The 26,889-nt window shown below is 39.3% G+C and overlaps 1 protein-coding gene across 7 annotated transcripts in view; it reads left to right on the top strand.

The window, feature by feature from the left end:
• Window positions 1–26,889, top strand: part of mapkap1 (MAPK associated protein 1) — a 426,562-nt gene that overhangs the window by 361,447 nt on the left and 38,226 nt on the right. For all 7 annotated transcript variants that reach the window (XM_072488485.1, XM_072488483.1, XM_072488481.1 and 4 more), the window contains one exon: window positions 14,497–14,634. In XM_072488485.1, the coding sequence (XP_072344586.1) occupies window positions 14,497–14,634 (138 nt within the window). The remainder of the gene's footprint in view (window positions 1–14,496; window positions 14,635–26,889) is intronic.

Genomic DNA, 26,889 nt, shown 5'->3' with positions numbered 1-26,889 from the left:
ATACCTTAAAATAATATTATTTTAAGGTATAACATCTAAATTGATGTGCTAATAGGAGCTTAATTTAGAGGCTTATATTATTGGTCCTAGGCCCAAACATCTTCAGCTGCTTCATCAATGACCTTCCTTCCATCATAAGGTCAGAAGTGGGGACATTCACTGATGATTGCACAACATTCAGTGCCATTCGCGACTCCTCCAATCCTAAAACAATTAATGTCCATATATGCAGAAAGACCTCGACAATATTCATACTTGGATTTATAGTGGCAGATAACATTTGTACCACACAAGTACCAGGCAACTACAATCCCCAACAAGAGAGAATCTAACCACCTTCCCTTGACAGTCAGTGGCATCGCTGAATCCCCCAATATCAACATCCTGGGGTTACCGTTGACCAGAAACTGAACTGGATCAGCCATATAAATACTATGGCTGCAAGAGCATGTCAGCAGCTAGGAATACTGTTGGAGTAACTCACCTTCTGGCTCCCCAAAGCCTGTCCACAAGACACAAATAAGAAATTGTGATGGAATACGGTTTGTCATGATATGTATATTGACTGGGATCTAAAGAGTTAACAAGTTAATAATGCTTCTTACCACTAGAGGGAACCACAGAACAGTCATATATATCATGCGACATGGGGATTCTGGAATTAGAAGATGATTAGGAGTTAGAGAACTGGAAGAGTGTCTGGCATAGAGAGCAGTTGTATACTTGAGAGTTCTGTAAGTTAGAGATAGCATAGTTTTATATAATAACCTTCTACTTTAGGAATGTGAACGAATCTTAGTCAGTAGTGTAATAAATTTATAGTTTTGTTCGTTAACAAAGCTTTGTGTTCTTTATTCAACACTACACATCCAAGCCATCCAGATAAAGCAGAGTAGAGAATACAACATTGTCCACTTGACAGAATGAGTGCAGATCCAACAACGCTCGAGAATCTCAACACCACCCAGGACAAAACAGCCTCCTTAATCAGCTCCCCATCCACCACCATAAACATTCACTCCCTGCAACACCGATACACAGTGGCAGCAGTGTGAACTATCTACAAGATGCACTGCAGCAACTCTCCACAAGGCTCTTTCAGCAGTACCTTCTATCTGTGAACTATACCACCTAGAATGACGAGGACAGCAGATACATGGGAACAACTCCCTCCCTAACAGCACTGTGGCTGTACCTACATCACATGGACTGCAGAAGTTCAAGAAGTCGGCTCACCATCACCTTCTCAAGGGCAATTATGGGAAATAGCCAACAATGTCCACATCCAAGCTAATATTGTCCATGCCCCAAAGTGGTTTTGAAATGTTCTTTCTGGAGCTGAGATACAAACTATTTTCCTAGAAGTCAGAACTATAATCTTATTTTGCAATTGCTTTGCACCAGTTTAATCAAGTTAACATTTAATTTGACTAATTAATTACATTTAATTTGACTAATTAATTTGACAAAAGGAAACAAACTAGAATAAGGCATTTAAAGTGGGCAAAGTAAGCTTGCTGTCAAATTCTGCATAAGTTATAGATTAACAATAACATGGAATAACTGCAGTTTCTGTATGTAATATAACTGGTAGTGACTACCCTTTTTGATAAGCATTCTGAAGCTGTCCTCTGAAAACACTACAGGGCAACTATTACCCTGTAATAGAAGCTTTTTGTTTGACTTGAGCATGTCACCAAAACAGCACTATCTTTCTTCCTCTAGTTGTCAATACTCTCCACCCCTTTTAATTCTTACACCAAAGATATTACTAATCAAGACCATGTGGGAGTTAGGAGCCAGTACTCTTGAAGGCTGTAGTTGTACAAGTTTTTGATTATCAACTATTTACCTCTCAAACATTGCTTTATTCCACCAAATTTATTGCAAAATAGAAAAAGAAATTATTGCCAAAGTTAAATATTAGAGATTTGAATCTCTTTTTGTTCAATTCTTTGACTGTAATAGTTGATTTGAAACAGTGCTGTAATAATATCTATAATTCTAAGATGTAAATTTTGAAGATATATTTGGCAAATGTACAAGTCCAAGCAACCCAGATCTGTTAAATCAACAAATTATAAAGCTGATATATGGTATTATCAATGATGTTCAGTGCCATTGATATCATTTTATTTATATTTAAGAAAATAATGCTCAATGTGAAAAGCATTTAATTTTTTGAATACAGTTTGTGCTGTAACAACTGTAGATGAGTAATAATGAATTTTATATATGTACTTTTCTGAAACTTGCAAGGCCAGTGAGATACCATAAGATTTGTATTTGCAGCAGAAAAACTCGAGCATCATGCAGAATGCTATAGGAACATGAAATGCACAAGTGGCTGGTAAATCAACAGAGTTTGCCAAAGCAGCCTTATTTAAGAGGGAATTAAATACTGAAAGATGAAAATGCTAAAGGAAATTCAGGGTTGAGAACCAGAGAACGCATTTTAAGTGGTTTGTAGAAGAACCAGAAGCATAAGGAAAATCATTTTTACACAGCATGTGGTTACAATCTGGAATAAACGGCCTGAAAGGATGATGGCGACAGATTCAATCATGACAGTCAAAAGAGAATTGGATAAATACCTGAAGAGAAAAAAATTGCAGGGCAACAGGCTACAGACCAGGGAGTGAGACTAGCTAAGTTGCTTTTCCAGGGAATCGGCATGGAATTGTTGGGTCGAATGGATTCTTTCTGTGTTAGAACATTCAATTGTTCTATAAATTAAAGTACCTAATTCCAATGTTAAGGTAGCTTTGTGCCTAAAGGTTAAAATTCCTGTGATTCTAAACTTTGTTTTGTCAGTGCCAGGCGCAATGGAAAAGTTTTTTGAAACGTGTAATATCGTATTTGAATTTTTAACCACTGTGCAAAGTTTTGTATCACAATATTGCATTCCACCATTCACAGAAGAAACCATTTTGCCATGCTCATACTTCTTTCGCCAATTGCTGCTTGCTTTGAAGAGAATTTTTTTTGCCTCTCCGCATCTGGAAGCTGTCAGAATATAAAGCTTGAAAAGGTCATCCCTTATCACTAAAGATAAATGATATAAGGGGAGTGGAGCTGTTAGTTGAAACGAATGGTTCAGCTTGTTCAGTACAGATGGGACTGACCTGTGAGTACAGCTTTCAGGGGTTAATGCACCTTTCAATGGGCTTATGGATGTGAGTTTTCAGTCATATTTTAATTCTCTGACTGTCTGCTTTATATAAGGTAAGTCTGTCAAATGTTAAATATAAACGTGGCTGGATGTCTTGTCCAAAAGTATTGATGTTCACAATTAAGTTCATGTACAGGAAAAGCGGGGTCTCTTCAAATAATTTCTAGGTTTACGGATATTTTATTTCAGGAATGTAAATTTGTCACCAACACTAATATTTTCCTTTTTTCAAATTTTAGCACTTCTGAGTATGAGAAATTACATTTTCCATTGGTGCATTAGTCATCAAAACTGTAACCAAATTTTAAATTTGTTGACATTCATATCTGTTCCAAACAATTACATAAATTGTGATGACTGGCGATGTTATCTGTTTTTTAAAAAAAAATCTCTGTTGCATGGGGCCAGCTTTTTTTTAATGTACAGTATCTTTAATTTTTTTTTTTTTTTTGCATGATGGCTGCGAGTGTTTAACCTGAAAGAATAATAATTATATTATAATAATCGCTTATTGTCACAAGTAGGCTTCAATGAAGGTACTGTGAAAAGGCCCAGTGGACACATTCCGGCATCTGTTCGGGGAGGCCGGTACGGGAATTGAACCCTTGCTGCTGCCATGTTCTGCATTACAAGCCAGCTGTTTGGCTCACTGTGCTAAACCAGCCCCTATAATAATCGCTTATTGTCACAAGTAGGCTTCAATTAAGTTACTGTGAAAAGCCCCTCGTTGCCACATTCCGGCACCTGTTCGGGGAGGCCAGTATGGGAATTGAACCCGTGTTGCTGGCATTGCTCTGCATTACAAGCCAGCTGTTTAGCCCCAGAAGGCCTGCATGGTATATTCCAGGCTGCTACACAATCACGTATGTGCACTGCTTTGTGGAAACATTGATGACTCGGCATTGGTGCCTAACACATTCGTAGGCTGAAGCATTTTTTGCTGCTTTCTCAAAGCTAAAGGTTTGCAGAAAATATTGAAAATGTTTTGTTTTGTTGACTCTCCAGTCTTGATAAGCCTGGACAAACTTGTCTCAATTCTAAAACTATTATCCTGATCATTGGAACTTGTACTTTGCCAATATAGTATTATTTGTGCAAGTTGCCATCATTCTCGTTACCTTCCCCACATGCTTGTTCTTCCCCCTCTGATCTATTACTTTCTGAATGAGGGAAAAGTCCACATTTCAAATGAAGCACAGGCAAATTAAGTGATTTTTATTAAGAATTTAGGGGAATATCTGTGGGCAGCTTCCCTAAGGATGTCATCAGGAACCTAGATATTGCTGTTCATTCCTTTTCCAATTTATTCAACACTATGTCATCCTCTCATTTCCCAGCGGCTCTACGCACCACTGTCTGTCAAGGCAAGTGATAACTCTAAATGTGTGATACCCATTCATTTTTTCTTTCTCACCCCATTCCCGGTTTCATCCACATAGGCTGGGGTGAACAAGAATTATATGGCTTCATTTCTTCCTTCGTAATTTCTTCCCCTCACACCGAAGGCTACATATATCCCACATCTGCTCCACCTGTATATTAAATTGTGGATTTTGTCACCCAGCTGCTTATCACTTTCCCTTTCTTTCTTTTTGACAAGGCTTTTTTCATAATTGATTACTTTTTATCGTTTTGAAAAATGAAATGGAATTTTAATCTCACACCTGAATTGACATTCTAGTTATCAATTGTCTATTCCTAGTGTAAATTGCTACTGATATCATAAGAAAATCCAGAGCAAAATAAAGACCATTCAGTCCATTAAACCTGCTCCATCCAGTGTCACAATTGATTTTTTTTCTAAAATGGATTTCCTTCCCTACTACCTGGGAGGAGTGGGGCATGTTCGAATTCAAGCATTTTTGTTAATATTTCTGCAGCTCTCAGGGTTTGCATTTGGGTCATAAGAAATGTAGTGGTAATTGGGGAAAAAAATTCTCCAGGATATTTGAACAAAACTGAGGAAAATCAAGTCTACAAAGGCTACTTGGCGTGGCATTTCCTGTGCTAAAATAAGTCAAATTCTGGATGGAAACCCAATTCCAGGACTTGACCACATAATCTGGGGTTCAGGTCAATGCAATGCTAAGGGAGTCCTGCATTGTCAGATATATGGTCATTCAGATAAAGTGAGACCCTGTTTTCTGGGGTGTCAAACATGGAAGAGTATCCTGGTGTTTTAGTCAACATTTATCCCTCAACAAAGATTGCAAAAGCAAATTACTATGTCATTTATGTAATTGCTACTTGTGGGATCTGGTTGTGTGCAAATTAGCTGCCATTTGCCACTTTTGCCTAGATGATGCCATAATTCAAAGAGATACGAGCCATTTTGAACATCCTGAGGACTTGAAATACACCATGGGCGAAATTCTCCCCCAAAGGCGCGATGTCCGCCGACTGGCGCCAAAAACGGCGCCAATCAGACGGGCATCGCGCCGGCCCAAAGGTGCGGAATGCTCCGCATCTTTGGGGGCCGAGCCCCAACATTGAGGGGCTAGGCCGGTGCCGGAGGGATTTCCGCCCCGCCAGCTGGCGGAAATGGCGTTTGTTGCCCCGCCAGCTGGCGGAAATAGCGTTTGGTGCCCCGCCAGCTGGCGCGGAAATGCGGCGCATGCGCGGGAGCGTCAGCGGCCGCCAACAGTTTCCCGCGCACGCGCAGTGGGGAGAGTCACTTTCGCCTCCGCCATGGTGGAGGCCGTGGCGGAGGCGGAAGGGAAAGAGTGCCCCCACGGCACAGGCCCGCCCGCGGATCGGTGGGCCCCGATCGCGGGCCAGGCCACCGTGGGGGCACCCCCCGGGGTCAGATCGCCCCGCGCCCCCACCCCAGGACCCCGCCCACGCCGCCTGGTCCCGCCGGTAAATACCAGCTTTGATTTACGCCGGCGGGACAGGCAATTTCTGGACGGGACTTCGGCCCATCCGGGCCGGAGAATTGAGTGGGGGGTCCTGCCAGCCGGCGCGGCCCGATTCCCGCCCCCGCCCAATCTCCGGTACCGGAGACTTCGGCGGGGGCGGGATTCACGGCGGCCAACGGCCATTCTCCGATCCGGCGGGGGGTCGGAGAATGACGCCCCTCATAACTACAAATATTTTTTACCATCTTATCTGAACAAGATATCATTCTTCATTTTGTTATCAAAAATAGAGCCCTCTGCCTATAGCTCCTTCACACAACTAACCTTGACCACAAGTAGACCGCCATAGTTGTAGGAGTAACATTTGGGTTTTTAATGTATTTGGTGATGCTTCTAGTTCACAACTGATTTTTTTTTCAAATTGGAGTTTAGCTTCCTATTAATGTCACTCTTTAAATCCCTTTAATAACATAAATACACTTTTGCATGAACAAAACATCTTCTGAAAAATAATTAACTGAAAATGATGCAGAATGCTTCCATTTTTCAAGTAGTGCCTTTAAGTTCCTTGAACAATATCTGCCATTTTAACGTCATATTTTGAATTCTAAAGTTCCTTGAATGATACCTAACAGCAAAACCTGCAAAGAAAGAGCTGTTAATGCTTTTGTGAGTCAAAAGTAACTATTTTCATTTGGCACACTTTCAGAAGATGCAGTTTGCTTAGTGCAGCAAAATGTTTTATTTCCTCCAACATGATGAACCTAAATTGGGAACATCTAAACCAACAAAAATGATTTGGGGATTTTTAAAATGTGTTAGTTGCAGACTGTGCAGAGATGCCTATACCAACAAGATATTTGAAGTACACGAAGGATACACCATTACTGACAGAGTGACTATTACTGCTGGATAAAGATGCAAAGTGGTTTTGTTCCATTATAGCTTAATTTTTCAACATTTTATAAATATGTTAAGTGACACTGTGCTTTTGAAAACAACAAGAAGTTTTCTATCACGGGCATTTATTTTTACTAAAAAAGTATTAGCCAAAGGCATTAAAAGGTGAGCTACTCAGTCAAATAATTCAGTGATGTTTAAAATGAAAGACAATTTAGGAAGCATTCATCGTAGAAGTTTCATTATCCTATCTTTCCTCCCTCCCTCCAATCCATCCAAAAGAATTCAAAGCTGGAATAGGTAAGAACTAGTAGAGTGGTGGAGTAGCCTTTGCTGAAAAGATTGATGCAATGGGGAATGACCTTGGCTTGGAGCAGGAGCGAGTGATGTATGTACGAGCATCTCACTGCTAAATGGACCCAGATTTGTAGCACTAATATACATGGAAGCCCAGAACCAAACTCAGGATGGCAATAAATCAACAGCCACTTTAGGTGTCATTTCTGGTTTATATTCTGGTATTGTTCTATCAGTTTAATTCATGTCACTATCATCTGTTCATCTGGAACAGTTTTATATAATTTTCCAGTGGAGTTACCTGACAAATCCCATCAAATTAACAAGGTACATTAACAATATTGACTGCTTCTATGGTTTCTGAAGTTTCTGGACCATAGACTGAATTTTGAATGTATTCCCTTTTTTAGTTTGCAATTTTGGGGACTTTGGCACATATAAATAATTGTTCGTTATTTCTCTGACACAGTAATTAAAAAAATTCTCTTTTTTTAATTCAAACAAATGCTTCTAAAATTCAAGAATTATTTTGTAACCTACCTGTCTGCTTAAGTGGACATAAGTGCAGACGGTGAAAGCATTGATGTATAGATATGTACACATCTTATTTTAATTAATAATTTTATTGAGAAAAAAATCATACTGTTTTAATGATCAGACTGCACTTCAGGGATTTGTGCATCCTGTTACTTAAGGTTGTCTTTCTGCCTTAATGAGAGTTATAATCGCCATAAAAAAATATTGAATTGTTTTTTTCTCCAAATGACAATTGGATTAAAGATATTTTAAATGTTGGGTGTCACCGCATTGATGGTCTGTAAATATACATTTACGTGAATAAAAAGGGCTAATTTGAGGGGGGGGAGGGGGTGGACTAGGTTGAGGGAAAGCAATCCATAATCCAGTATTTCTTATCTACTTAATATCCAGTTGTGTGAATGGGAGTGGAAATTAATTGAATCATTTTACAAAACAAAATTATATTTATCATCTCCCAAGTAATTCACACTGACTTATTTTTGAAATGCAAATGTTATGCAGAAAAGTTGTCATTGTCAATTAAAGCGAAATGCTGTCTTCAAGAGTATTCAGGTAAACGTGGGTTAAATCTTTTTGCCAAGTGTCTGTAACAGCTCGTCAGTTATATGTATTCTGAAAGAAGCATAATCTCTAGTAGTCTTGGATTGAGACTTACTTTTCACATGTTAAATCTATATCATAGATTCTGAGATAATTCTGCTTTATAGATGTACAAGTAGGTTATTGAATATTAGAGTTAGACTGTATTTTTTTTTACAGCTGTGCATACAAAAACAGCTTTAATACACCTGTTCACTAATGTAAGTTACCACTCATGTTGAAACAGTGGAGTAATATTCATTGTGATATCAATCTCCAGAGGTAGCTGGCTTCCTGCCATCTTGAAAATCTAACAGAAATAAAATATTCATTCTTATGCCATTTTTTTCCTCAAATATATCCATTCAGCAGTGAATCACTTTGTAGTGTAACTTTTTATTTCTGTGACTTGCATGAAATATGTTGGTTTTTTTTTTAAGTGTGAGCTTGGTTCATTTGGTAGCAAGCACTCTTGCCTGAGTCAGAAGGTTGTGGGTTCAAGCTCCATTTAAGATTAGAGCACTTAACCTGGGCTGTTACTCGAATACAATACCAAAGTATTGCTGTATTGGCAATGGGTGCCATCTTTCAAATGAAACATGGAATCAAGACCCCATCTATCTGCTTAAGTGGACATAAAACATCCGATAGGCACTACTCCAAGAAGAGCACAAAGTTATCTTAATATCTTGACCAATATCCCTCCTTTGCCCAAAAGCATTTAAAATAAACCTAGTTATTGGTACATTTGCTGCTTGTGGCAATTTGCCGAACACTAATTAGCTACGATATTTACCCATCTAAGAACAGCGACTATACTTAAGATCTGATGAAGTGCTATATAAGTCTTAAATTCATTAATTCATTCTTTGAAAATTATACAGGCACCTTCAATAGTTTTTTACTGTCACTTATAAAATTAAACCAGAAAATACTATACATCTAATCATAAGGACTGAAACAGTATTGATCACATTGAAAGTCTGAAATTATGAAAACTAATTACACGTTAGAATTCACTGAAGTGTTGTAAAGCATTTTACACTGTTGTTTCTCTTGCTAATAATTTATGTAGCTGCTGTTTGTGAACTTGCATTCTCACTTCAAATTTACATAAACTACAATTTGACTTCAATATTTGAACATCAGTGCCTAATGCAGAATATTTGCCAAAATCTCCAAACTATTTGGTCACTTATTATTCTTCTGTTAAGAAAAATAGTTGTATGTGTGAACTCCAGAACCAAATCCAAGTAAATCTGAACACTTTTAAATAGCAGCATAAAATAGGAAGTGAAAGCTAATTTCAGTCCATCATTAGAAAGCTATTTTGTTTTAAGGTTAAGAAAAAGAAGTTTGACTTTCAAGTTGCCACCAAAATAAGGTATGATTACTATTACATTTCTTCACTAGAGGTTGGTTTAGTCAGAAAAGAACTATTACGTAGTTTGGGAGGCATAGATCTGACATAGAATTAAGTGGCTTGTTTCTATTTTTAAAATGTAACTGAGCTCATTATATACCCGTACAATATTGTGGACCTTTTCCCTCCACTAAAATGTTTTCAAATTTTATTTGTATGATGCCTAATCTATTGGCAAGAGCTATATTTTTGAGTATAGCGTATACAAGATTCTACTATACATCCATTTAAAACTTCCAAATTAGCATTCAGTGACCACACGAGTTGTGCAACATTCTGTGATACAGTTAGGACATAGTAAATTTTATCTTTTACTTTGCTTTCATACCATGAAAGTTTGTTTGCTGTCAGTTTATCCTCAAATCACTGTACACTATCAACACCCTTAGCTACCTTTCTCCCTAATAAATTTGATTTGACAAGACACAAGTAACAAAATATATTTTAAATGTGATCATAAATTTTGTTTATTCAAAAGTTATGTACTTCAATATCATGTTGTCTCCAGGTTTCACATGATATGTACTAAGAGGAAATGGCTTTTGTACTGCCTGAATAATAAAACTATTAGCATATCATGGCAGCTGCTTACAATTTATTAAGTGTTAGGAAAACAAAGATAGTTTTAAGGGATTTATATTTGCATTGGTAAACATTAGAAATACGGTATAATTTTAAGTGTGTTACTGTTTCTCTGCCCGGAAGGGATTAATAACTTATAGTTAGATTCGTGCTGGACAAAGGTGTTTGTATGTGTCGAGGTTAGTTAAGTTCCAACTGTGTTCTTATTGTGCTTCGAGAGGGCTCCGAGTGAAGCATAAATAAAAGGCATGAACACGTGTGTGTTGCTTAGCAACTGGAGCCTTGGAAGGTAGAGAAGCTTTTAAGATTTAGTTCAGCTAATTTGATTTCAGCTGGATATAGGTTGTGAAAGAGAAGACAGTTCTCACAACTCTGCTGGAAACAGTTCGTTAAGAAGGCTAGAGCGAGTGGAACATCTCCCTCTGTCGTTGGCGGGCTGGGTGCAGTCAGTTAAAATGAATGTTTTGCCGCGATTCCTGTTTTCGTTCCAATGTCAGCCAGCCTTTTTGCCTACGTTGTTCTTCGAGGGAGTGGACACGCTGATCTCCTTGTTTGTCGGCAGGGTGGGGAGGTGGCCAGGATTATGAGGGTGGTACTGCAGAGGGGACGGTCGGCGGAAGGGCTAGGCCTCCCAAACTTGCTGTATTACTATTGGGTGGCAAATACAGAGAAGGTGCGGGGTTGGAGCAAGGAGAGGGGGTGGGGGGGCTCTGTAGGTAAAGATGGAGACAGACTCTTGTAGGGGATCGGGGTTGCGGGTGCTGGCAACGGCGCTGCGCCCAATGGCCCCAGGAAAGTATTCGGAAGGTCAGGTGTTGGTGGCCATGTTGAAGATTTGGAGGCAGTTTAGACAGCACTTTAAGCTGGGGGCTGGATATGGGGAGATGCCGATTAGGGGGAATCGTGGGTTCAAGCCGGGGAGGGATGGATGCGAGGTTTCGGGGATGGGACAAGAGGGAGATTAAGGAAATGAAGGATTTGCTCGGGGGGGGAGGGGGGAGGATTTGTGAGTTCAAAGGAGCTGGAAGAAAAGTATGGGTTGGATCGGGGGGAAGGGTGTATACAGGTACGGGACTTTACGAGTAAGGTTTTCCTGACCTTCCTGAAAGCACCGGCCTCCTCATTGACTGTGCTGTCAGCAGGGGGTTTGGAGAGGGGGGTTGCTTCAGAGATTTACTGGAGGATTCTGAAGGAGGATAGGGTGTCCATGGAGGGGATTAAGGCAAAGGGGGAGGAAGAGATGGGGGTGGTGCTGGAATAGGGACTGTGGTGTGAGGTGCTGCGGAAGGTGAATGTCTCGACTTTTGTGTGCGAGGTTAGGCCTGATGCAGCTGAAGTTAGTGTACAGGACGCACCTCACAAAATTAAGGATGAGCCAGCTGTTCAAGGGGATGGAGGATGGCTGTGAGCGATGTGTGCCCTGTAAACCATGTTCATATGTTTTGGTCCTGCCCGAAGCGTGGGAAGTTTTGGAGGATGGTGTTTAGTACAATCTCGGATGTGGAGCCCGCTACCTTCAAAGCTATATTCAGGGTGTCGGACAGGCCCGAGCTGCAGGTGGGTGCGGGGGCAGATGTTTGAGCGTTCGCTTCACTGATAGCTCTTTGGTGGGTCTTGTTGGAGTGGAGGTCAGCTTCTCCACCCTGTACCTCAGCATGGCGGGGGAAACTGCTGGGGATTTTAACCCTGGAAAAGATTAAGTTTGAGCTGAGGGGTTGAAGGAGGGGTTCTACAATTGGGGTTTGTTCATCATGCACTTTCGGGAGTTGGTTACCTTTGACTGTTGAGAGAGTGGTTCGGGGGTGGCGGAATTGTGGGGAGGAGGGTTTGCTTGCGTGGGTTGTTCGGGATTGTTTTTGTACGGTGAAAATGTTAACATTTGTTGAATAAAATATTCTTAACAAAAGAAGGGGAGAGCTGGAACATGCCATTCAATGGAGTAATGGCTATGAAACATATGCCGGAAATCTAAAGCCCATCTAGTTAAGGAAACTAGAGAAATTAAAAGAAATGTTCAACAAGTTTGGTGTTAAGTGAACGAGACTAAGGTATGATTCAGAGGAATTCAAAGAAGAGCAAACAAAATGTTCTGAGTTTAAGAGACAATTGCAGTAACCAGATTTAAAGTGGGAGAGCAGCCTTCAAAGGTAAATCAGATGTCTGATGCCATTCTAATACAGTCTGGGAATCGAGAGTTAAAGCAATTGTGAGCAGTTTATACAGCAGTCAAGACAAAGAAATCTTAAAGGGGTTGGTGTAAAATTCTGGTCTGGATTTGATGTTAAAAGTGGAGCAGAAGCTTTATTTATAGGTGTCTAGATTTCGGAATGGAAACCGCTGAGGGAAAGCATACTTACGAGAGAAGCTGTGGCTCCAGTGGCGCAATCGGTTAGCACACAGTACTTATACTTGTGAGAGAAGATTTAGTTTATTTTGGGGAGTAATGGAGTTTGGAAACTCACATGACAATTATCTAGGGGGATTCTGAGGAGACATCCACAAACATTCAACTTGGGGTTCAGAGTGGAGAGTATTTGCCTGCAGTCCTCTTGTGTGCTTAAAGGGGACTTTAGGTTTGAATGAGACCATTGTAGATTAAGATGTACTTTGTAATCTGTGTCAATCTTAAAACCTGTGGTAATTGTTGAGATAAAGGGGAGTAAAGGTGTATTGTATCATCATCCAATTTTTTCATGCTGTTGCTAACTTTGGTTGGCTCTTAATTCGTGGCCCATTGGGTCTTTACTGAATTTGCTCTGTTTCTATAACCTTTGCTCTAGAGTCGCCTGGTATCTTTATGATACCGCCACGAGGTTCAAGTTCAAGTACTGATCAATAACTCCACACACCAATTAGTAAGATTCAAATCAAAACACATTTATTAAACACAGTCAATCACTACTCGTGCATAAAACTCTACTTACTAGGCTATCTCTATGACGAAAAGGCCTATACTTAGTTTGGAACTGGCCCACCAGGTCAGGGGAACAAATGGCCTTTTGTTCGATTCTGAGCCTGCAGGATTCAAAAGCTGGTATGGACTGGTAGCTTGGAGCGCCTATCTCGTAGCGTGCATTGACCGGAGACTTGGTTGATGCGGCAGCTTAGGCAGTTCACTGTCGAGGGTTGGTTCGCTGCTGAGTGACCCTGCCAAGAAGGACGAATTTAGCTTGGGGACTCTATTTTATAGTCCCCAGGGGCTTCACGCCCCTTCGGGGCAGACCCCGTACCTGGTTCCAAGTGATTGGACTACGTTCCGATCACTTGGATCGATTTCTCCAATAATGGAGCCGTTCCCTGATCGCTGGGCGTCCTTTGGCCTTCCTTTGTCTTGGCTCCTGCTGGCACCGAGGAGTCTGGCTTGGCCTTATTCACCTTAAATGTTTCCATTGAACCCGGGGATCGCTCATTAGTATGCAGATGGCTGTGAGTTTCAGTGCTGTCTGGGCTTCTGCAAGTTCTAATACACAGGAGACTTTGCACTTGCTAGTTTTTCCTGGCTTGGCTGAATTTCCCTGTCATCTTTGCGGATCTCCATTTTAAGTCGGGAAGTGGCCAACCCAGGTGGCTACAATGCTTAATAAAGAAAAATCCTGGTTAAAACTAATTAGCAGTCCTGTGACTCTGTTCATCTACTTTTGGAGGAAAAAAGTAAAAGTTAGTCTATTGAGCCAGGGTTCCATTCTGGAATCTTCCCGTCCAGTTTTAATATCAACTGGGAACATAAGAATGTGATAAGACCAAGTAATTTTATATTACACTTAGTTGGAGCGTGGAGGAAGGAGTGCTATGACTATTTTGTTTGTCTCTCTGACTCCCTTCTACTAATTGGAGACTACTTGTGTTCAGCTGAATAAAGCAGTCTCTATTTAAGTGGTGCCAAAATGTAGAATACCATGCTGCTATGCTGTTTTGAAGAATACAGTATCCATTCCAGATACTCTTATCATTTTTATTTATTTGGTGGTCCAGAAATCCCCTCTATATTCAACATTCACTTCGTATGCTGCAAAAAAAAGCTGAGTTTTAGAAGGCTTAAGAGAGCACTTTATGTGTTCACTCCATTAAGATTTATAAAGTGTGTCAAATGGTTGATATAAAATCACTTACACAGCCCACTGGTTTATATCCCCACTGATTCACAGGTATCTCGGGAGAAAAGGTGGAGATAGACCCTGTTACTAATCAGAAGGCCAGCACCAAGTTCTGGATTAAACAGAAACCCATTTCAATTGATTCTGATCTACTCTGCGCTTGTGACCTTGTGGAAGAGAAGAGTCCAAGTATGTAGTACTACATTTATATGCTCTATCTTTGTTCTGTTGTGTGAGTGAGTGCATGCACTCAAATAGAAAAATTAGAGCTTCGTATTGTCCACAGGTTTAATATTAGATAAGATAAGAGGTGCCTATGATACATTTTTTTTTTATCCTTTAGACTGCATATCTGTATTATGGTACTGAAATCAATTTCTGAATTTTCAGCCGTCTAAAGGTTGAACAACATTTTGTCACATTCTGTGCAATGGTGCCCTGTTAATCCATCAGAATTTACTGGCGATAAACCCGGTCAAATTTGTTAAGTTGAGAATTTAATATGATCTGCCACTACCAATCAGTTATTGGTGTTCTAATGTCAGTTAGATTTTTTTTAATATCAAACTGCTGCTCTGTTTTTATTTTGGAAAGCGCATGCAACCGAATTATAAATAAAGCAATCATGCTAATTATTATAGGAAGAAATCAGTGTTATTTTATCAGAACCATTTTAATTTATATATAGATAGTTAACCTGACAAGTAAATTCAAGAAACTAGGCTTGTGGTTTTATATTCTTGTTTTAATTTTGATTTGATTTTTGTCCATCAGAAACTACATCCAAACTTGTTTTAAAGGGTCCGTCAGTATTTTATGTGAATATTAGATATTATTGTTGATTTTGAACTCTGCAGCATAGGGATTTTTTAATTTTATATAGAACAGTATACGGCACTGAACTTTACAGGAAAGCAAAAGCTATGTTCCCGTGAGGATTGAGATTTGAAATGATAATATATGATTGTTTTACTTATGGATTCACATCCCTTTCGGCTTCTGCAAGAGCTGCAGCTTGCGACCCAAGAGGTTATACTATTTAACATTTCACAAATAGTTTACAGGACTAGTCATTTTTTGGAAGTTAGTTCACTGTCTTCTATTTAAGATTAATAGCCTCATTTTCTACTTTTTATAGATAGGTCACAATGTAAAACAATAATTATTTCTAAATGCAAAAAATGTTTGGGGGTAGAGTATGCTTACTGAGAAATTTGAAAACAACATTTAAGATGCATCTAGACCGATATATGAACGGGCGGGGAAGTAGATCCTTGGAAAATCGGTGACAGATTTAGATAAAGGATCTGGATTGGCGCAGGCTGGGAGTGCCGAAGGGCCTGTTCCTGTGCTGTAATTTTCTTTGTTCCTAAAAACTTGCATTTTAATAGCTCGTGCCTCAAAAATATCAAAAACATTGAATTATTTTGAAATGCATTGACTATTGTAAGGCATGCAAATTTGGCTGTTATTTTTGCACACCTCGTCAACATTAATTAGAATGGTTAAATAATTTGTTTTGGTGGGAGTTTATTGGGGGGAGGGGGGTGAAGAGAAGAGAGCGAATGTGTGCCAAGTCACTGAAACAACTACCTGCTTCTCTTAATGTAATAGTCAGGCAGAGTTTTGGGAAAGGAATTCCAAATGATAGAAGAGCATTTTGATTATTTTTAAAAAAAAAAATTTAGAGTGCCCAATTCATTTTTTCCAATTAAGGGTCAATTTAGCGTGGCCAATGCACCTACCCTGCACATCTTTAGGTTGTGGGGGCGAAACCCACGCTGTCACAGGGAGAATGTGCAAACTCTACACGGACAGTGACCCAGAACCGGGATGGAACCTGGGACCTCGGTGCATGAGGCATCAGTGCTAATCGCCGCCACCGTGCAGCCTGAGCATTTTGATTCTTAAAGCCAACTTCTTTAAACAGGTTCACAGTCACTGATACAAGTAGTTGCTTCTTTGCCTTATCCTTTTTTTTTAATTACATCTGTGAAGTTTCTTAGGACATTTTTCTTCATTAAAGAAACCATATATGCAAGTTTATGTTTTACGGTCCAAAATTACTTTTAGATTTAAGTAACTGGTTGGTAGAAGTTGTTCTGCAACAGACAAAACACAACAAAATTGATGATGCATGTTATGTGTTAAATATGTATTTATGGCAAGAATGCTTCATTTATGGTAGAATAATGTTTGAAATTCCCACAAATAGTAAATTTCTTTTTGTCGTTTGGTTGGGCAAAACTTGAGTAAGGCTGAAAAAAGAGACATACAGTTGAAGTTTTTCACCTTGCACTCATCTGGACAGATTCATAAGAATACAAATTGTAAAGAGAACAACAATTTATACTGCATGAGAAGAGACATGCTGTTGATTGGCAAGTGGTGTTTCATGGAAAATGCACAAGGGAACAGTTAATTGCCAAGCTTTTGTTTAAGTTCAAACCAGGCAAGTCAACTCTGGTCAAGGCCTTGCCATGAGGAATGAATGCGGGAATGGCTGTCCCCCAAGCTTTTGATTAATTGAAACGAGCACGATGCTTGGACATGCTCCTTCTGTCTGCAAAGAACAGGGCCCTGTGTGTGAATATATGTAACTACTAGCACGTGTGAGTGAGCTACACTACAAGCCTGACTGATGATCTTAAATTGGTTGTCAGTGTAATTCTTAGCACAATTGGGATTGTTTAGTTCGTGCTGTCCATTCATGGAATCACATCTACTTTTGGACACTGTTTTGAGTTTTGCAAGCACGGGCTGATTGGGTACAGTCAATATTTCGTTGCAAACAGCCAAAGGAAAAAGTTGTTTGATACGATCCACCAATCATTAGGACATGACATAGCCTGCATACCTGGTATCACGCCAGCATTGAAATCTGTATACCACATTACTTATTGTGTTATAGGCAGAACATCTTTTTGGCTTGACGGCAGAATCCTCTTAATACCATTTGTGTTACTGCTGCATATAGTAGCTGTGTGAAACAGCTAGCTTCACCTGTTGCTCAAATGTTTTGAGGCAGATACCTTCCCTTAGAGGGTAATTTGAGATAGTCTAGGCACTTTTCAGGACTGACAATTGGCAGCCTTAGGCCCATTCATGCGTTGCACGATATACAGTTAACAATTATCTGATATGGGTAGCCATTATCCAGCAGGATGGCTTTGATGTGCTTTATTTTAGCATCAAGCTTTCACATTGAGAAAATGTCTCAGACCCTATTGATGTGGTTGCCAATAAGACCAATCTTTCAGCGCATGGAACTGTAGAAATCCAAACCCATCAACTGACCAGTGAAGGTAAGCTTGTTGTAGATAGTATTAGAAAACCCATTGGCAGATTTCGCAACGAGCACATCAAGGAAAGGGATCTCATTTGACTTCACCATTTGCAGACAGGAGCATGTCCACACATTGTGCCTTTTTCAACTGAACAAAAGCTTGGAAGGCAGCTATTTCCTGGTTCATTCCCCCTGACAGTGCCTTAACCAATCAGAATTGACCTGCGTGATTTGAGTAAACACAATTTAAACAAAAAAGCAGTTAACTGTACCTGGGTACCTTCTCGGTAGCACAGTGGTTAGCACTGTTGCTTCACAGCGCCTGTGTGTACCGGATTTGATTCCCGTTTGGGTCACTGTCTGCGGAGTCTGCACGTTCTCACCGTGTCTGTGTGGGTTTCCTCCTGGTGCTCCGGTTTCCTTCCACAAAGTCCCGAAAGACGTGCTTGTTAGTTGAATTGGACATTCTGAATTCTCCCTCAGCGTACCCGAACAGGGGCCAGAGTGTGGCAACTAGGTGATTTTCACAGTAACTTCATTGCAGTGTTTATGTAAGCATACTTGTGACACTAATAAAGATTGTTGATTGCTGTTCCCCTTGGCAATATCTCTATCAATCAGAGTCCACTTATCAACCAATCAGCACACTCTTCTCTTGCAGTATAAACTGTTGTTCTCTTTATAATTGGTATTTTTGCAAATCTGTCCTGATGAATGCAAGGTGAAAAGCTTCGGCAGTGTGTCTCTCTTTTCAGCAAAACCTCTTTTTGGAACATTTCAATTACTTCCCTCTTCAGTGTATTGTTCCAAGTGGTTCCTCCTTTTCTCTTGAAAGATGAGTGTTTAATCCTACTATTTTGTGCATCTCACAGCGTAGAATCAGCACTACTGTATTTTAAATTCAACTTTAAACTGGTTTGCCAGTCCAGCCAATAATTAAATAGCTTTTTATGTGCAGTGCATTTGCAATGATACATTGATTCAACCAATTACCACCTTTTTATTCCCCTAGTTTATGCACAAACCAATAAAATGCATTTGGTATTGTACCATTTGGAAATGTTAGAGAATGCTCGTATGCTAATATATATGTCAAACCTTGATACTGGATGAAAGATTGCTTTGTTTCAGACTATTAAATGTAACAAAGACATTTCAATTCCTCCTTTTGTGAGCACTGCACTATACTGTTAAATCCCACTTGTCATTAATTGCATGCAGTACATCATGTGACCTTGATCTCTTCAAGAGTTATCATTTCATTGCTGCAGAGGGGCTTAACAGAATGTTAACCTGATAATGGGGACTGGGCCTTCCTAGTAGTGCCCCATCATATAGTTTCTATTGAGCGGTTCTGCTTGACTAGTTAAAGAAGGTGGCAAGAAGATTAATGATGGTAGGCTAATACAGGAGGGTGTACCTTTCCAAGACTTCCACCGCAGAGATATTAGAGCTGAACCAGAGCTTGGCTTTTTCCTTAACCTGTGACCTTTAACCCTCCCTCACCGTTGAGATCTGTCACTGCAGCCGACGTTTTGATTGATGTTCCTACAAGAGTCGGTCTTTTTCATTGAATTTCACATCTGCACGAAAATAGCTTTTCTTGCAGAATTCATGCTGGCTGTTAGTGATAGCAAAATTGATGGCAGAAATGCTTTTATGTAGTTTTCATTTAAAACCTAAGGTACTTGACACATGCTAATGTAGTGTTGTGCCCTCCAGTGCCCCTGTTCTATACTTACTCCATTCAGTGTAATTAATGCCTAGAATCTTGCTGTAATATGAATTGCACTGGAAACAAACTTTAAAAGAACGTATTTTTAATTCATTTAATGTACACTTACTGTTCAGTGACTTCCCACTTATACTGGCCTCTTCTGTGACTTATTACGTATGAACAGTAAGTTCAAAAAATATCAGCATGACGCCAATGCTTTTGTTTTACAAATTACCCAGCAGTAAAAGTACCCTCAGCTTCAGTAAAACTTCTGAGAAAACTATTTATTTTATAAAATAATCTAAAGGATCATTTCTAAAGAGCTGGTATAGATTCAATACAGAGCAGCAAATGCCAGCTTGGTAGAGGTCCAGTTTTTAATACATTTGGACTACTTGGGATGCTTTCACAGTTGTCAGACAAGATAATCTATACTTGAGCCCTGGTGCCAATTTGTTGTTTTTGGCAAGTTGTAAAAGCCACATGCAAATTTCTCTGTTAATGCATTTTCCCTACTTGGTGCTACTTAATCCATGTTGGATTGAGTATCTGAAAAGAACAGCTGCAACTAGTGATATGTAAGTAAAAACATCTTGCCCACTCCCTCGGTGTATTTTTTCCAATCTCAATGATGTAGCACTACTGTTGGAACCATTTATGGAAAAGTGTATATTTTTCCTTTGTGTTGCAATTTGGAAATAGTAATCATTTATGTTGTGGGCACAGGTCTGTGTTGAATAATTAATTTTTTAAAACTTGATAATGTGGAACACCATCCTTCCCCGTTATTGCCACAACCCATATAATGTGATTTGGCAGTATGCGTTGGCATCAGCATTATTTTAACTCCTTGTTGCATCAGGGCCAATCCAGGTCTGTGCTGGCACTGATTCATAAGATTCTTTCTTCGGCTGGTGCCAGGGCTTCAATTCAGTTCACTATTCTGATTGACTGGTCAGGAAGGTCTACCCTGATATTCCATCGCAAATTTTGGGCAATTGGAAAATATACTGGCAATAGATGTTTAAAATATTGTAAACGCTAATTATTGCTTTTCATTGGTATGTTTAATAATAATTTAGAAAGCGCTAAGAATAAGTCATCAGCTTTTTTCTGTAACATACTGGATAGAGTGGGGGTGGGTTGGGCTGCAGTGGGAGATGTAGCAGCCCTAATGTTTATTGTACACCCCAAAAGACTAAGAAAGAAATAGAGCCCTAGGAACAGGCAAGCTCCCTGTTCTCAATTTGCAAGCGTGTAAGGGGCAAAGGATTTCTAAATAATAAAAAAATCAATTCTGTAGAAATTATCTTTTTGTGCTCATTTTCCTTTCTCTTTATTTTCTTCCTTTTTCATCAAAAGCCATTCCTCTGATTATTCGCATTGTGTTCCATAAAGAAAAATCAGTATTGAAAAGATTTAACCATATAAATTCCAATCCTTTAAGAAATTTTAGCTTTTAAAAAGAGAAACAGAATCCAGTCTAATTTCTTAGACTCACTACAGATATTGCACCTGGAATGATCTTATTTGTATTTGCATGTTTGTTTTCCTTTAAAAAGTATGAATGAAGAGTCTGACCGTGTTAGAATTCACTCACCTTATTCAAAACCTAAATGAGATTGCAGCAAGCACCAGGAATACACAGATTGGAAGTATAAGAACAAATAATCACGATGTATATTTTCTCATTCTTATAATAAATACTATTTCATAACCTATTAAAAAGTGTCTTATATCCTGTCAAAGCTGGTCTGCCAGGGTTTTTTTAGTTTAATTGCACTATCCAATTAAAACTCCTTGCAACATTTTGATTTTCTTCTCCTTGGGCTTGAGTGGAGATGACATTTACAAGCCTTGGCTTTCAAGTAGACAATAGTTTGATTGATGAGCTGCAGAAGGAAAGAAGGAGGCGATTGCCATGTGGAAGCACTGCTTAGTGCACTTTGATTTATTTATCATCTGTTCCTAAAACAAGACTGGTGAGGTGATGGTGGTGGTGGCAGTGGGGTGTACTGTGATTTACAAGGTGCATTGCAATGCATTCCAAAAGGGCTCAGTTGGTAGAGAGGGAAATCTGTAAGATAGGGAAAGGGATGCAGCAAAGAGTTTAGCCCTTGCACAGTTAGTCACTGCAGTCGCTGCCATTTAACCAATGTATTAATAAGGAGATTTTTGTCAGTTTGGCACAGAGTGGAGCAGCCTTTTCTGTTCCTGATATGGAGCTCATAATCTTGGTGTGAATTTGTCTAGTTAGATGAGACTATTCCAATTAATTTGCACATTTAAAGCTTGGTGTCATCCTACTCATGATGGCTGATTTGACATATAAAAATGGCAGTATATTATAATTAAGCCATCTTTTCTACTTCTTTCAATACCAAATCTATTTTATGAATGTTTTTTTGTAAATGCAACATTATTATTGCTTATACCTTGTCACATCATGGGTGTTTGATGACAGTTAAGTGTGTCACTATCAACAAGATACTGGAATTTAGAAGCTGCATTGTTCTGTTCTACTTAATGTATTGAAATATATTGAAATATACTGGTTGAGCAAAACACAATTGTAGAAACTAGTTCCTTTTTTTATTTTGAAGATTTACCAAAAATTACCTAGAGATTTGCAGTTCTAAAGGGAATTCTGATGTTTGTTACTATCAATACATAACACCCTTCTCCCTGCCCCACTATATTTTTAATAAATTTAAAGTACCCAATTCATTTGTTTTCCAATTAAGGGACAATTTAGCGTGGCCAATCCATCTACCCTGCACATCTTTGGGTTGTGGGGGTGAGATCCACACAGACACAGGAATAATGTGCCAACTCCAACCCCTGCCAAACTTAAGTTATTGGTGGCTACAACATGTAAATAATCTAATTTGTATTCTGTTTCTGGGTTTGCTGTTTGGGTGTAATTTACTTTTTAATGCCCTGTTACCACACTATTATCCCGGTATTTTAAAATATTTTTTCGTTGAATAAGTTTGTTTTATCATTCAGTATGTTTCAGTACTTGATGATCTGTAGCTGCCTGTTTTCCTAGCCCACAAAATATTCTTTTAATCCATTTTCTGAATGTATGCACCCTAAATACCATTCTTTCTTCATTCTATCCAATCCTCCTGTGATCAGTACTTTCTCAGCTTCTCATTTATCAAGCATTCTCTGTTTTTGCTACCTTATATTGAGCCTTTCCCTCAGTTCTTCACCAGGAGCAACCAAAATTGCACAATTATACAAAAGCAAAATACTGCAGATGCTGGAAATCTGAAATAACCAAAAGTGCTGGAAATACTCACCAGATCTGGCAGCATCTGTGGAGAGAGAAACAAGTTAACATTTCAAATCGAATATGACTTTTTAGAATGTTCTGAACATTTTTGATTCAAAATGTTCACTCTTGTTTGTTGCTCCATGTGTGTTGCCAGACATGCTGAGTATTTCCAGTACTTTCTGTTCTTATTTCTTTTCTTAAGTTTTTAATTCTCTCCCAAGGTAATTTTGTAATTACATTTTAATATTAATGCTGATTGTAAAAAATATATAGAAATTTTAAAGTGGATGCCACCAAAAAATGTAAAATATAAGTATTTTAAAAGATTGCTCCATTTATGAAAACATTAGAGTTATTGATCTTCTGACAACACCAGTTCGGTTTGGGTGATGTTGTTTTAATTTGGTGAGGAGAAAGGAGTTCCAAATGAAATTCTAAGTTTTAAAATTATTTTTACTTTGTTGCTGCCTATCAAAATTAGTTCTGTAGAAGGGTTATTTCGATTCAAAACGTTAACTCTTGTTTCTCTCCACAGATGTTGCCAGGCCTGAGTTTTTCCAGCATTTTCTGTTTTTATTTCGGAATTCCAGTATCCACAGTATTTTGCTTTCATCAAAATGGCGGTTCTATATCAATTTGCAATTTTTCTGCAATTTAAAAAAAATCTTAGCACATTTAAAGAAAAAAAATAGAGCAGTGTTATTACTTGAGCAAGAACGAACTCCATATGCAGTACCTTTAATTGTCTAGTGTGAAGTTTCAGATTAATTCACTAATCTCAGTACTGTTCAGTCAGGTAGCATTTACAGCATTTCATTGCAGTCTTTTATTAAAAAGCACTATTAAGCATTATAGATTCTTCGGAGAATTCCTTTTGTGTGTGTGTGTTGAATTTCCGAAAAATACTTTCAGCACAAGTTCTCTCAACACCCAAATTAGTAAATCCACTTTTGTGTGCACTGAATCATTTAGGCCAAGGAAGTTCCAAGTTCAGTCCCTGGTCAATACTGACTTGGCTGATCTCATCTGGGCTAACAGCAGAGCTGCTGCAATTTGGCCTTCTGGGCTGGAGAGAGAAATGGAGAATTGGTCAAAGATTTCATTCCATGCCGCATCCTAATAGTTCCTCCTAAGATGTGTGTTGATGCTAGGAATGGACTCGAGCTCCTGACCACCTAAGCAGCTGTTAAAGTCCAAGAAAAGAAAACTTAGATTCACGCATCTCACGTTAAACGAGCACACAGTTTTCAAAAAGACAATTTTTTACTCCTATCTTTTGAAAGGACAATTCTTACAATTTTTGTTTTACATTTTGTTTTGCCAATATGTTTGACCATATTGTTGTATCCGTTGTTTGCATTTTCTGTTTTTGCATTCCTGGCTTTCCCTTCACCAACCAGTCCAGCTATGCCAACAGGTTCCCAAGGAGATAAATGTTGACATATTCCTTTACCTGTCCTATATGTATGCCAAAGATGCCAACCTCTCCAGCTGTTGGGTATGTACTTACATTCCCACTTACTCCAAGGGAGGCATTCCCTTGAGACCCATCCCCCTTAATGCGTAGGAAACAGCTGAATGGTATACTTTCCAGAACATCTCCCGTTCACAATCCTCCCGTGAGGGGGCGACCTCGTGTAGGGAATAACTACCTAATCAACGTGGCAGATAACATCGGGAAACGGGCGGCATGTGGCGCAGTGGTTAGCACTGGGACTGCGGCACTGAGGACCCGGGTTCAAATCCAAGCCCTGGGTCACTGTCTGTTTGTGAGTTTGCACATTCTCCCCATGTCTGTGTGGGTTTCACCCCCACAACCCAAAGATGCGCAGGTTAGGTGGATTGGTCGCACTAAATTGCCCCTTAATTGGGAAAAAAATAATTGGGTACTCTAAATAAAAAAAAAAACATTGGGGAATGGCACTCAGCAGGTTATTCTTTGACCGCTTTCTCTGGGTGGTACCAACCCAGTTACAATCGGAGCTATGGACCCCATATATAGAACTTCCTACCGCCTCAAGACAGATAGGATCCATTTGGCCAACTAGCAAACAGTTGGGGGGGCAAGAGCTAGGATACAGCAGTTGCAACCACTATTTTGATGTAAGCAAGGTAGTGCAGTGTTTTACAGCTAATGAGTGAACTGTTACTAAGGCTCAGTCGAAAGATGCCTCCCTTTTGACAGGTCTTCGCAACATGACTGGCGGGAACAACTTTTCAGAGCGCTGGTATCCCGAAAGCGGTGGCCCATTTTGCCTCTTATAATGGTACTTACTTTATTTGTGGCCACGGGGCCTACCCCTGGCTACCACCCTCCTGGACATAATCTTGCTACTTAGGGTATATTGTCCCCTTTATTCGCGATTCTTCCTCTCTCAACGGACCTTAGTTGAAGCATGATATTACTGAGGTGGAAAGATTCTTCTCCATCCTGATCCCTTTTTATGGGACTGCTAAGCTGGCAAGAGAGCTTATTAACATGGCATCTGCCCTGAAAAAGGTGGGTCGTGACACCGCTGAAACCCTAGATAAAATGAATGCAGAAATGGTTGCCATTCATACAGTGGCCCTGCAGAACTGAATGGCTCTGGACAGTGTTCTTGCCGAAAAGGGTGTAACTTGCACCCTGATAGGGGCAGAGTGCTGCACCTATATTCCAGACAACTCTGAGGATATTACTAATTTGGCGAAGCACACCCAAACAGAGATAAAGAAACTCAAACAACCGCCAGCCAACACCTTGTCAAGCTGGCCGTCTGAATGGATGGGCTCAATGGGAACCTCTCTAGTTCAGGGCTTAATCTTATTTTTCATTTTTGTTCTCATCGTGTATTGTGTTTTTATGCTCATTAAGTTTTGATTTAAAAGGCTAACCAAAGCCCCTGCTAAGGTTATGCCTCTCAAGACTACCTGTCATCCCTTTTTCCTTAATAAGCCTGCTTCCTATATTTAAAGGCTTGGAACACTTTATAGGCTTGCCCATTCCAGTGTTGAAGGCTCTTCCTAAACAAAAGGGGCCATCAAAGGCATCTGTGAATGTGTTCCTCACACTATTTCCTGCTTACTAGCTTTTATTGATTCATTCTCTCAGAATTTTTAGAAGAACCAAAAGGGGGATTGTAGGGAAATAGTTCAATCCAAGTTTTTTAAATCTTGTAACTGCAGTTGAAATGCAAGTTGCATTGTTCTGAGTCAAGGTCAGCTTAGCAGTAAAACCTTACACTGGCTTCTCAGCTAGACTGCAAATGGGGTAAGTCAGATATCAATGTGAATGATTGTCAAGACCACCATTTAGATGTCACAATTTAAAACTTGTAAACCAATAGGGAGCAAAGAGGGGGGTGGTATCAAACACAGGTGCAATGTTATTAGCATAAATGTGTGCTGCCTGTGTCTGTCTCTCTATCTCTATCTCTCTCTCTCTCTCTCTCTCTGTTCTTCGTTTTGCCCTACTGGGCCTTTGTTTCTTTTGTTCAGTAGTTTTTGAAGGATATTAACTAGATTTTTGCAATAAAATTCAATCTCTCACGACCACCGGACCCTGGATTTGAAAAATAAGAGATCCTACACATAGCCAGGCAATACTTTCTAATTTGCCTTCCATTTGAAGGCAGCTGTTGAAGTAGTTAATTTGGATATATAAAATATTGAGAGAGAATTATGCATGTGTGTGAGACTATTTTTTTAAAGTTCTACCAGTATTACAAAAAATCAGAGCAAACAAAAGTGTCTTCTTAAACCAGATATTGCACAGCCAACAACTGAAATGAGAAAGTAGCATTATTTCTCTTGTCTGGAAAAAAATCTGTAAACCAACCAACATTTGTTGTAATAACATTTTAAAGAGGGTTTTCTGTGGAGTCATCCCTACTCAGTTGTAACAAAACATGAATGCATTTACATACTAATAAGCCTCTAATTAAGTTTCTTTTCATTGAGACTTTTAAAATACATTGGACATTAGTACCACTAGGGGCTTTTTGTCAAATGTTTTAAAAATACTTTTCAAATTATTTGACAATTTCCGATTTGGGAATTTATCTTAATGGTTAGTAAATCATAATTATGTTTAATTGCCTTTTTACAATGGAAACAGTAGGAAGCTCTAATTAATATGTCACTAGTATTTAGTTTCCCATTTTTTATAGAAATATTTGT

This window comes from Scyliorhinus torazame, chromosome 22 (genome assembly GCF_047496885.1).
Source record: "Scyliorhinus torazame isolate Kashiwa2021f chromosome 22, sScyTor2.1, whole genome shotgun sequence".
Classification (NCBI taxonomy): domain Eukaryota; kingdom Metazoa; phylum Chordata; class Chondrichthyes; order Carcharhiniformes; family Scyliorhinidae; genus Scyliorhinus; species Scyliorhinus torazame.
This window is presented reverse-complemented; position numbering and strand designations above follow the sequence as displayed.